Genomic DNA, 13,156 nt, shown 5'->3' with positions numbered 1-13,156 from the left:
ACACAGAAGTCTATGATAGATACAAGTTGATCTGTAACCAAGTTACCAAGGAGGTTAGGCAGGCGAAGGCAGATTACGAGAACTCTTTGGCAAGGGATGCAAAGAAAAACAGCAAAGCGTTCTTTACTTATGTAAACTCTAGAAGGAAGGGGATGAATCAGATTGGTCCACTTGATATCGATGGGTCAACTGTTGATGATCCTGCTCTGGTAGCTAACAAACTAAATGAATATTTTGCATCGACATTCACACATGAAGAGTTATTTAGCGAGGGGAAAGCCAGAGGTGTATTCAACTCTAGCAGTAAACTAGAAAATCTTGTAATAACTGAGAGTAAAGTGGAGGAGAAATTGTTGAAGATAAACACAAGAAAGGCACCCGGGGTGGATGGGATCTATCCAGTTATATTAAAGGAGGCAGCAAAGGAAGTAAGCAAACCCTTAGCCATAATTATGAGAGCTTCCTTGGACTCAGGGGAGGTACCCATAGACTGGAGATGTGCAAATGTGACCCCAATTCACAAAGGAGGATCAAAAGCTGACACAAGCAATTATAGACCTGTGAGTTTAACTTCTGTTCCAGGAAAATTAATGGAGGCACTAGTTAAAGAAGCACTGCAGGATCATTTAGACAAGACTTCAGTTATAGCTCGGACACAGCATGGTTTTGTTAAGGGGAAGTCTTGCCTGACCAATTTGATTGGATACTATGATGCAGTCACAAAAGAACTGGATGCAGGGAATAATTTTGATATTATATACTTGGATCTTAGAAAGGCTTTTGATATTGTTGCACATGGAAGACTGCTGCACAAATTCGAGCAGTGTAACATTGGAGGCAAATTGCTGCTGTGGGTAAAGGGGTGGCTGAGGGGGAGAAGACAGAGAGTGGTAATCAATGGACACTGCTCGTCGTGGACTAATGTTATTAGTGGAGTCCCTCAGGGCTTAGTGTTGGGTCCATTATTGTTTTCTGTATTCATAAATGATATTGATGATGGTATATCAAGCTTAATGTCGAAGTTTGCAGACGATACAAAGGTAGGCAGGGTTGTCAAGGATACTACTGACACTATGCTGCTGCAACAGGATCTGGAAAGGTTGAGCAGATGGGCTGAGAGGTGGCAAATGAAGTTTAACATTGACAAATGTAAAGTACTAAACATGGGAAACAGCAACCCCAGAGCAACATATCAACTCTGTGGTATTACACTGACAGTGGTAGATAATGAAAGGGACCTGGGGGTGGTTGTGCAGGCAGATATGAAGTTCTCTGAGCAGTGCAGACGGGCTGCAAGAGTAGCTCATGGTGTATTGTCAATGATATATAGGAATTTTTCTAGCAGGGATAAGGAGGTGATTATTCCCTTGTATAAGGCAATGGTCAGGCCACACCTAGAGTACTGTATACAGGCCTGGAGGCCTCATTTCAAGAAGGATGTAGAGCTGCTGGAACGAGTACAGAGAAGGGCAACAAGATTAGTGAATGGAACAAAGGGGTGCTCTTACGAAGAAAGGCTTAAGATTTGCAAATTACAGTGTCTGGAGACTAGGCACCAGCGAGGTGATCTGATAGAGGTGTATAAAGCATTGAATGGTTTGAGCATGCTCAATGCTGATGGGATTCTTCCTCTCGCTCAGAATAATCACCTGAGAGGGCATAAATTCAAATTGAGGAAAGACAGATGTAGGATAGACGTGCGGAAATTTGCCTTTAGCCAGCGAGTGGTTGGTTGGTGGAACAGACTTCCATCCCTTGTCGTGGAAGTTGATAGCCTAAATAAGTTTAAGGCTCAGCTGGACAGGTATTTTGAACGAACAGAGGGGTGAAGTGGGAGTGGTTTTTTTTTTTGGCTGATGCTGCATAAGCTTGCTTTCTTGCATCAAATGCCTCTACTAATGCTAAAGGTCTGGAGGCCTCATTTTAGGAAACATGTTTAGCTGATAGAGTGAGTACAGAGAAGGGCAACAAGCTTAGTGAGTGGAACACAGAGTTACTGAAACCAAGATAGGCTTCTGCAAATTCCAACAGCTGGAGACTAGGCACCTGTAAGATGATCTGATTGAGGTGTATAAGGCATTGAATGGTTTAAGCAACCTCAATGCTTATGGAATTCTTCTTGCTCAGATTCTGCACCTGAGGGGGACATAAATTCAAATTAAGGAAGCCTGAGACTTATGCTACACCAGCCAAAAAAAAAAAAAAATTCCGAGTTACCCAGAGAGAGAGAGAGAGAGAGAGAGAGAGAGAATTAGAAGAAAATCACCAAGAAAGAGAAGAATAATGATGTCCAGCTCAGAACCCTGGGTGTGCCAAACCCATACTCACCAGATATGAGCCCCAGTTATAGAATAGATGTGCGGAAATTTGCCGTTAGCCAGCAAGTGGGTGTTTGATTGCTGGAACAAACTTCCATCTGTCGTGGAAGCTGACAGCTTACATAAATTCAAGGGCAAAGTAGACAAACTTTTGGAGTGAATGGATGGGTAAAATGGGAAGGTTTTTTTTTTTTTTTTCTCCTGATGCTATAAACTTGCTTTCTTGTATGATATGCCTTTACTAATGCTATATTAGAAATAGGTGATTAGCATTAGCACAGGCATATGATGCAAGAAAGTACACTTATACAGCATCAGCCAAACAAAAATCTCATTTCACAATTCCATTTGCTCTAAATGTTTGTCCAGTTGTTCTTTGAATACATTTATGCTATCAACTTCCAAAATAACAGATGGAAGTTTGTTCCAGTAATTAACTACCCGCTGGCTAAAGGCAAATTTCCTAACATCTATTCTACAAGTGTTTCCTTAATTTGAATTTATGACCCCCTCAGGTTCGTAATCTGAGCAAGAAGAAGAATCCTGTCAGAATTCAATGTAATCACTCCCGAGTCCAGTGATCCTCTCGTGATTAGCCTCAATGGTTCAATGCACTCACTTGCTGCCTCCCTTAAGAATTGAGCATGCTCAACCCAGTCAAAGCCTTATACACCTCAGTCAGATTACTTCGCAGGTGTCTAGTGTCCTGATGCTGCAATTTGCACAACTTAAGCCTTCCTTGGTAAGAGGACCTTCGTTACCCTCACCAATCTTGTTGCCCTTCTCTGTGTGCGTTCTAGCAACTTTACATCCTTACTAAGCGCCTCCGTAGCCAGGTGGGCAGGAGCAGCAGTGTGTAGCACATGCTTCTTGATTAGACCGGGGTTCGAGCCCGTGACCACCAAATACGGAGGATGCAGAAAGGTCAAGGAATGACCACCGCATATCCTGGAGCAATATGGCCTTAGTTGCTAATGCTCCTAAAAACCAAACAACAACAGCATATCCCCGGAGCAATATGGCCTTAGTTGCTAATGCTCCTAAAAACTAAATAGCAAACAACAAACATCCTTCCTAGAATGAGGCCTCCATACCTGTATACAGTACTCAAGGCATGGCCTGTCCATTGCCTTATACAATGGGATAATTACCTCCTTATCTCTCCTAGCAAAATTCCTGTATATCATTGACAAAACATCATGACCTGCTCTGGCAGCCTCTCTGCACTACTCAGAAAACTTCATATCTGATTGCACAATTACTGCCAGGTCTTTTTCATTCTCCATTACCCTGAGTGTAGTACAACACAGTTCATACGTTTCTCTGGGGTTACTTCTACCCATATATATATCTTTGCATTTGTCAGTGTTAAAATTCAGTTGCCATTCTTAGCCCCTTTCCAGCCTTTCTAGATCCTTTTGCAGTAGTAATTGTCATTAACAACCCTTCCAACCATTATATCATCTGCAAACTTGGACATTATTGGACATCTGCAAACTTGGGCTGATATAATTTCATAAATATCATTGATAAATATACAAAACAACAATGGGCCCATCACCGACCCCTGGGGAACTCCACTAATAACATTAGTCCATGAAGAGAAGTGTCTATTGATTACCACTCTCTGTCTTCTCCCACTCAACCACCCTTTCATCCAATGTAGCGACTTGCCCTTAATGCCATACTGCTCCATTTTGCTCAGTAGTTTTCAATGTGCAACAATATCAAAAGCTTTCCTGAAATCCAAGTATATGATATCCAAGTTATTTTTTGCATCCAGTTCTTTGTGACCACATCATAGTTTACAATCAGATTGGTCAGACAAGACTTCTCCTTAACAAACCCACATCAACGCCAGAGCTTGCACTTGGGCATCGCGTGACACAGAGACAACCCCCAAGGCAGAATGCGCTGGTCCCGAAGGAACTAGTAGTTGTTGGTGACTCTATTGTCAGGGAAACGGGGAACATGCTTTGTAAAAAAGATAGGTGGAACAGGACCAGGGTATGTCTGCCAGGGGCAAAGGTTGATGACGTTGTGGAGCGAATATCATCTTTTAAGGGCACAAAAGGTGATATAGTTGTACACGTTGGCACTAATAATATTAAGAGTAGGAGACCGGCAGAATTACTTAACAAGTACAGGTCACTGTTGAACAAAAGCCGAGAATTAGGGTTGAATTTGAAAGTGTCTGCAATTCTGCCCAGACACGATAGGAGGGAGTATATGATGAGAGCCTTGTCGATCAATTCGGCCCTGGAAAGATTGTGCAAGGCTCAAGGGGTAGAATTTTTTTTCAGCCTGGACTGTACTTGTTAACAGGAGAGATTGCTTCTACAGGGATGGGATACACTTAAATAGAAAGGGTGCAAGAATATTTGCTGATGCTATCGAGGCAGTGTTAGGTGGGTTGGAAAACTGCTAGCTTGGGGGGAGACAAAGACCAATAGATTGACAGTAGCCACTGGCAGAGGTGAAAGAGATTTTTGCACTGCTTCTATTAGAATGAGCAGAAGCCTGAAAAACAAGATGCATGGTATTTCAGAGACTGCTGGGAGCCATTGCGGTACAAGTAAACACATGGGTTGTGTTAGGGTAGCTAAGAATAGAAACAGGTGCAGGTATACTTGCGTGTACACCAATGCTAGGAGTTTAGTAAATAAATTTGATGAATTTGAGGTATTGCTCAAAACATCAAAGGCAGATATTGTTGGGATATCAGAGACGTGGTGTCACACAGATATAAGGGATGCAGAAATGCAATTTGGGGAGTACAACGTCTACAGAAAGGATAGACAGGATAGGAAAGGGGGAGGGGTTATGCTATTAGTTAAGAAACACATAAAAACCAAGGAAGTGAAGCCAGTCGACATCGCTGGACAGTGCAGTGTTGAGTCAGTTTGGTGTGACATAAGCATTGGGAGATCAAAATTGAGAGTAGGAGTGTGCTATAGGCCTAATGACTCTGATGAGTATAATAAGGAACTGTACAGGGAAATAGAGTGGGCCAGTAAATCAGAGAGTCTTATAATGGGAGATTTTAATTTCCCAGATATTGACTGGAATTTGGGGGCTGGTTACTCACACACTAGCAGGGCTTTTGTGGATTTATTGGATGATTGTTTTCTACATCAGCATGTTCGGGAGGCAACTAGAGGGAGTAATACTCTTGATTTGATTATCAGTAGTGATTCTTCCTGCATTAAGAATCTGCAGGTAAATGAACCACTAGGTGGCAGTGATCACAGTGTGCTGAAGTGGGATTTACTGAAAGAGGTAACTACCATTAGGGGTAAAGGGAAGGGTTATTGCTTCCGTAAAGGCGACTACGATGGACTGAGACAGTATTTAAATTCTATACAGTGGGACCAACTGATGATGTTACCAACAGCAAATTCAAAATGGGAAGCATTCAAAGAACTTATCTTGGAAGCTACTAGGCTTTACATACCAACTAAGAAATATTGTTCAAGGTTTAGGCCAAAATGGATGTCAGATGAACTAATGAGGCATATGGCAGAGAAGAAAAATGCATGGGATACTTACAAATTAACACATGACACAGAAGCCTATGATAGATACAAGTTGATATGCAACCAAGTTACAAAGGAGGTTAGGCAGGCGAAGGCAGATTACGAGAAATCCTTGGCAAGAGATGCAAAGAAAAAACAGCAAAGAGTTCTTTACTTATGTAAACTCTAGAAGGAAGGGGATGAATCAGATTGGTCCACTTGATATTGATGGGTCAACTGTTGATGATCCTGCTAAGGTAGCTAACAAACTAAATGAATATTTTGCATCGACATTCACACATGAGGAGTTATTCAGCAAGGGGAATGCCAGAGGTGTATTCAACTCTAGCAGTAAGCTACAGAATCTTGAAATAACTGGGAGTAAAGTGGAGGAGAAACTGTTGAAGATAAACACAAGAAAGGCACCCGGGGTGGATGGGATCTATCCAGTTATATTAAAGGAGGCAGCAAAGGAAGTAAGCAAACCCTTAGCCATAATTATGAGAGCTTCCTTGGACTCAGGGGAGGTACCCATAGACTGGAAATGTGCAAATGTGACCCCAATTCACAAAGGAGGATCAAAGGCTGACACAAGTAATTATAGACCTGTGAGCTTAACTTCTGTTCCAGGAAAATTAATGGAGGCACTGGTTAAAGAAGCACTGCAGGATCATTTAGACAAGACTTCAGTTATAGCTCAGACACAGCATGGTTTTGTTAAGGGGAAGTCTTGCCTGACCAACTTGATTGGATACTATGATGCAGTCACAAAAGAACTGGATGCAGGGAATAACTTTGATATTATATACTTGGATCTTAGAAAGGCTTTTGATACTGTTGCACATGGAAGACTGCTACACAAATTGGAGCAGTGTGACATTGGAGGCAAATTGCTGCTATGGATAAAGGGGTGGTTGAGGGGGAGAAGACAGAGAGTGGTAATCAATGGACACTGCTCATCGTGGACTAATGTTATTAGTGGAGTCCCTCAGGGCTCAGTGTTGGGTCCATTATTGTTTTCTGTATTTATAAATGATATTGATGATGGTATATCAAGCTTAATGTCCAAGTTTGCAGATGATACAAAGGTTGGCAGGGTTGTCAAGGACACTACTGACACTATGCTGCTGCAACAGGATATGGAAAGGTTGAGCAGATGGGCTGAGAGGTGGCAAATGAAGTTTAACATTGACAAATGTAAAGTACTACACATGGGAAAAAGCAACCCCAGAGCAACGTATCAACTCTGTGGTACTACACTGACAGTGGTAGAGAATGAAAGGGACTTGGGGGTGATTGTGCAGGCAGATATGAAGTTCTCTGAGCAGTGCAGACGGGCTGCAAGAGTAGCTCATGGAGTATTGTCAATGATATACAGGAATTTTTCCAGCAGGGATAAGGAGGTGATTATTCCATTGTATAAGGCAATGGTCAGGCCACACCTAGAGTACTGTATACAGGTCTGGAGGCTTCATTTCAAGAAGCATGTAGAGCTGCTGGAATGAGTACAGAGAAGGGCAACAAGATTAGTGAATGGAACAAAGGGGTGCTCTTACGAAGAAAGGCTTAAGTTTTGCAAATTACAGTGTCTGGAGACTAGGCACCAGCGAGGTGATCTGATAGAGGTGTATAAAGCCTTGAATGGTTTAAGCATGCTCAATGCTGATGGGATTCTTCCTCTAGCTCAGAAAAATCACCTGAGAGGGCATAAATTCAAATTGAGGAAAGACAGATGTAGGATAGACGTGCGGAAATTTGCCTTTAGCCAGCGGGTGGTTGGTTGGTGGAACAGACTGCCATCCCTTGTGGTGGAGGTTGATAGCCTAAATAAGTTTAAGGCTCAGCTGGACAGGTATTTTGAACGAACAGAGGGGTGAAGTGGAAGTGGGTTTTTTTTTTTTTTGGCTGATGCTGCATAAGCTTGCTTTCTTGCATCAAATGCCTCTACTAATGCTAATGCTAAACCCATGTTGTGTCTTAACTATTACTGCAGTCTTCTCTAGATGATCCTGCAATGCTTCTTTAACCAGTGACTCCATTATTTTTCCTGGAATAGAAGTTAAACTAATGTCTATAATTATGGCTAAGGGTTTGCTTACTTCCTTCGCTGCCTCCTTCAATATAAGTGATTAAATTCATCCACCCCAGGTGCTTTTTTTATGTTTAACTTCAACAATTTCTCCTTCTCATTGCAGTCTACGCTCCCTGTTAGAGTTGAATAAACTTCTGTCCTCCACTTCCCTGCAGAATTCCTCATGTGTGAATGTGATTTAACCAGTACTTCAAAATTTTTAACTGTACTCCTGGTATTAGTACAGTTAAAAAATTAGTATACAGACATATTCAGATTTTCCAAAACTCTATACAGTTGCCTGGCAGTTCTACTTTCCTTTGCCTTTATCCAGTACTGCTAGAACCAATTTCAGCTCTCAGAGTTATAGTGGTGTTGTGTTTTTCTGGCAGCACTGGGTTGTTCTGCCCCCACCCCAACTCTGCATTGTTACTCTGTGTAGAATATAATACTCTGCATAAGGCCAAAGTGTGTATTAGTGTGGGTTATGTTGTTAGTTATTTTTTTTTGGTTTTTTAGGAGCATTAGCAACTAAGGCCATATTGCTCCGGGATATGCGGTGGTCATTCTCTGACCTTTCCACATCCTCCGTATTTGGTGGTGACGGGCTCGAACCCCGGTCTAATCAAGAAGCATGTGCTATGCACTGCTGCTCCTTCCCACCTGGCTACGGAGGCGCGGGTTATGTTGTTCTTCTGGCTAGAGTTATAATGTTATAAGCACTCTGAGTAGTTTTGTACCTCTCTTATTGCTTTACACATTACTGCACATCTGAAGGTCTCATCTGCATTTAGCCACAATAAAGTTCTTGGTCTCCACTGGTAACGTATAGAAATTTATGTTTGTTAATACATGAATCAAAAAGTACAAATAAGAGAGTAATGTGAAAAAGTAATTATTTCAGTTTCATTACAGTGAACTAAATGATAATTTTACTACTAAAGTTTTACTACTTGATTTTTTTTTTCCTTTTTTTTATATAATATATATTATATTTATTTGTAATATGTATATATATTATTTTATATAAATACTACCTCTGTTGGTTTCCTTTCAGAGTGAACCAGTATGGGTTCCGATCAGATTTCATGATGGAGGGGAAAGGAGTAGTGGTACAGAATCTGATGATGGCTCTTCAAGTTAGTCTTTCTTTTGAAAAAAAAAAAAAAATATATATATATATATATATCATTTTTGTTCTCACATTCACTGCTATAGGCCAAATATCTTGTATAACTAATTTATAGTGTCTTAATTTGGCACATTGTCATAAAATAATTATTCACCATTGTGAAATTTTCAGAAGGAATTCCTGGCTAATGGAAGTGAAAAAGTGAGCTTAATCTGCTTTCCGAGTTCTGAATGAAAATTTCAGCTATTAACAAAAAAAAAACACTAGTTTCTAAAAATACATTTATCGTCACTGGTTATATTTTTAGTGTCCTGTATGCTCACATTTGCTTTGCCTGACCTGTGAGTACATGTAGATAAAGTTGCAGGTTGGTGGATCAGGTAATTAATACTTCTGTGACCAAATATGGATGTGCAGATAAAGAGCATTTATGATAAGCAATGTACATTCTGAATTGCATAAGTTCTAGCATCATTTGATACATCTTTGATTTTAGAATCCACCCCATCCCACACAACCACCAGCTCATCAGTGGATGCTGATTGAGGAAACGAAAGATGCCTTTTTCACTTCACATTGGTGAGATATGATTATGATTGATGAGTAGTATTTAGATGTAAAATTCTCTCTCTTTTCTTAGTTTTTGATTTTGGTTTTTCAAGCAATTTTTCTTTATGAATTATTTGTTCAAATTTCTGAATAATACTAAAGATTCATAAAGAAATGTGATTTTAAAAAATATGTAAATTTAATTATTAAAGCTTTAAAAAATTGTTTTATTAATTTCCAAGTTGTTTCTCATATATTAAAATTATTTTTTATTTATTATTTTTTTATTCTTTTTCTTTTCTTTTGTTGTGCAGTCACATTGTGTCAGACTGTCCATCCATATGTAACAATTTGACTCTAAATGGACATAAAATTAATTTTATGTTTGGGTTTTCTAGAAAAAGATCTGCTAAGCCATCCCAAGTTTCATTAAAATTAAACGGATCTGAGTGCCAAGCGTGGTTTCCAAAGTTGAGTGTGCAAGATAATCTGCAATAAATCATTATTTATTATTTATGAAAACTTTAGTTTTTCGAAATGAAATTGAAAATAAAAATTATAAATAATTTTTTTTTAATACTTCAATATGCAGCTTTGTTTCATTGCGCAGCTTTATTTTATCATGCCATCGATCATGCACGTTTGAGTACAGTCATCAGTTCTGCTATAATGCAGTACATGTGTTCCTAAAAATCTCCATGTTATGGTATTTCATGCATTAAAAACAACGGGGCTTATGGGAAAAATAGGGATTGGGGTAGAGCACTAAAAAATGTTCAGTGAGGTAAGTAAAATGCTAAAAAAAGTTAGCAACCCAATAAAATTGCTAACACAGGTTCAAAAACCTTAAATTTCTAATAAATAAATAAATATTAGAGTAAGTATAGTACTGTAATATATGCATACTAATTGATATTTCTGTTCACTGACCTTTTTTTTTTTTTTTTTTTAATTGATTGAAGGGAAACACATTTCACCATAATAACATAAAAACCCACAGAATTCCAGCTATCGGTATTATTGCAAATGCAATAAAATCGCGTTTACTACCCGTTTATAATAAATTTACCTAACAGAAAAGCCCAATAAACTGGGAACTGCAAGTTGTTTTTATTATTTTATGGTAGTGACCTCCAGCAATGTGCTCCTCTGCTCACGCCTCACAAAATTTCTGTTCGAAGAGAAAAATGCAAGCTCCTGAAAACATGAGTCGGTCTCCAAAATCACGTTATCTTGTGAATACAGTGAATGACAACAGTGTGTCTCCAACCAACACAACTACGGCAAACATTTGACATTTTTCGAGCTTCATAAACTTCTATGATTGCTGCACAGGTTGCTATTAGCATTAGTAGAGGCATACAATGGAATGGAAGAAAGCAATCTTATGCAGCATCAGCCAAAAAGAAAAAAAGAAAGAAAAAAACACTCCCGTCTCACCCCTCCGTTCGTTCCAAATACCTGTCCAGCTCAGCCTTAAATTTATTTAAGCTATCAACTTCCGCAACAAAAGATGGCGTTTGCCGCATAATGGCCTTTAGCTGCCGTTGCACCGTAAAACATCCAACAACAACGAAAGATGGAGGTCTGTTCCACCAATCAACTAGCCACGGGCTACAGGCAAACTTCTACTCATTCTTTCCTACCTACAACTGTCTTTCCTCAATTTATGCCCTCTCAGGTGATTATTCTGAGCAAGAGGAAGAGTCCCATCAGCATTGAGCATGCTCAAACCGTTCAAGGCTTTATACACCTCAATCAGATCACCGCGCAGGTGCTTAGTCCAGACACTGTAATCTGCAAAACTTAAGCCTTTCTTCGTAAGAGCAACTCTATTCCATTCACTAATCTTGTTGCCCTTCTCTGTACTCGTTTCAACAGCTCTACATCGTTCTTAAAATGAGTCCTCCAGACCAGTACATAGTACTCAAGTTGTGGCCTGACAATTGCCTTATACAAGGGGATAATCACCTCCTTATCCCTGCTAGAAATATTCCTGATATATCATCGACAAGACACCACGAGCTATTCTTGCAGACCGTCTGCACTGCTCAGAAAACTTCATATCTGCCTGCACAATTATCCCCAGGTCCTTTTCACTCTCTACCACTCTGTGTGGTACCACACAGTTGATACATTATTGTGGGGTTACTGCTTCCCATAAGCAGTACTTTACATTTGTCAATGTTAAACTGCAATTGCCACCTCTCAGCCCATCTGCTAAACTTTTCTAGGTCCTGTTGCAGCAGCGTACTTCCATTAGTGTCATTAACAACACTGCCATTCTATCATCTGCAAACTTGGACATTGAGCCTGATATACCATCATCAATATCATTTATAATTACAGAAAACAACAATGGACCCAACACTGAACCCTGAGGGACTCCACTGATAACATTAGTCCACGAAGAGCAGTGTCTATTCATTACCACTCTGTGTCTTCTCCCACTCAACCATCCCTTTATCCATAGGAGCAATTTGCCTCCAATGCCACATTGTTCCAATTTGTGCAGCAGTCTTCCATGTGCAATAGTATCAAAAGCCTTTCTAAAATCCAAATATATGATATCAAAGTTATTTCCTGCATCCAGTTCCATTGTGACAACGTCATAGTATCCAATCAAATTGGTCAAACAAGACTTCCCCTTAACAAAACCATGCTGTGCCGAGCTTTGGTTACAAAGGAACTGGATGCAAAAAATAATTTTGATATCATATTTGGATTTCAGGAAAGCTTTTGACACTGTTGCGCATGGAAGACTATTGTACAAATTGGAGCAGAATGGTATTAACGGTTAGTTGCTACAATGGATAAAAGGATGGTTGAGTGGGAGAAGACAGAGGGTGGTAATTAATGGGTGCTGCTCTTCGTAGATTAACGTTAATAGTGGAGTCCCACAAAGTTCGGTGTTGGGTCCTCTGTTGTTTTGTGTATTTATCAATGATATTGATGAAGGTATATCAGGCTCAGTGTCGAAGTTTGCAGATGATACAAAGGTTGGCAGGGTTGTTAATGACAGTAATGGCAGTGTGCTACTGCAACAGGATCTAGATAATGTGGGCACATGGGCTGAGAAGTGGCAGCTGAAGTTTAACCTTGACAAATGCAAAGTACTGCATATGGGTAGAAGTAACCCCAGAGAAACGTACTAACTATGTGGTACTAACTATGTGACACTTAAGGTGGTAGAAAATGAAAAAGACCTGGAAGTAATTGTGCAGTCAGATATGAAGTTTTCTGAGCAATTCAGACAGGCTGCCAGGGCAGGTCATGGGGGTTTTGTCAATGATATATAGGAATTTTGCTAGCAGAGAAAAGGAGGTGATTTTCCCTCTGTATAAGGCAATGGTCAGGCCACACCTTGAGTACTGCGTACAGGTCTGGAGGCCAACATATTAGGATGTAGATTTGCTTGAGTGCATACAGAGAAGGGCAACAAGATTGTTGAGAGAAATGAAGGGATCCTCTTACCAAGAGAGGCTTAAGTTCTGCAAATTGCATTGGCTGGACACTAGGCACCTGTGCGGTGATCTGATTGAGGTGTATAAGGCCTTGAATGGGTTGAGCA

General features: G+C 40.1%; 1 protein-coding gene across 1 annotated transcript in view; it reads left to right on the top strand.

Moving 5' to 3' along the window:
• The window catches only part of LOC150075717 (solute carrier family 35 member F5), a 202,303-nt gene that overhangs the window by 47,459 nt on the left and 141,688 nt on the right, over positions 1–13,156 (top strand). The window contains exon 4 of the mRNA XM_090387847.1: positions 8,962–9,043. Coding sequence (XP_090243973.1) covers positions 8,962–9,043 — 82 coding nt within the window. The remainder of the gene's footprint in view (positions 1–8,961; positions 9,044–13,156) is intronic.

The sequence above is a fragment of the Mastigoproctus giganteus genome, chromosome 13 (assembly GCF_048544385.1).
Source record: "Mastigoproctus giganteus isolate SK-2022 chromosome 13, ASM4854438v1, whole genome shotgun sequence".
NCBI lineage: Eukaryota > Metazoa > Arthropoda > Arachnida > Uropygi > Thelyphonidae > Mastigoproctus > Mastigoproctus giganteus.
Note: the sequence above shows the minus strand (reverse complement) of the source record. Positions and strands in the feature narration are given on the sequence as shown.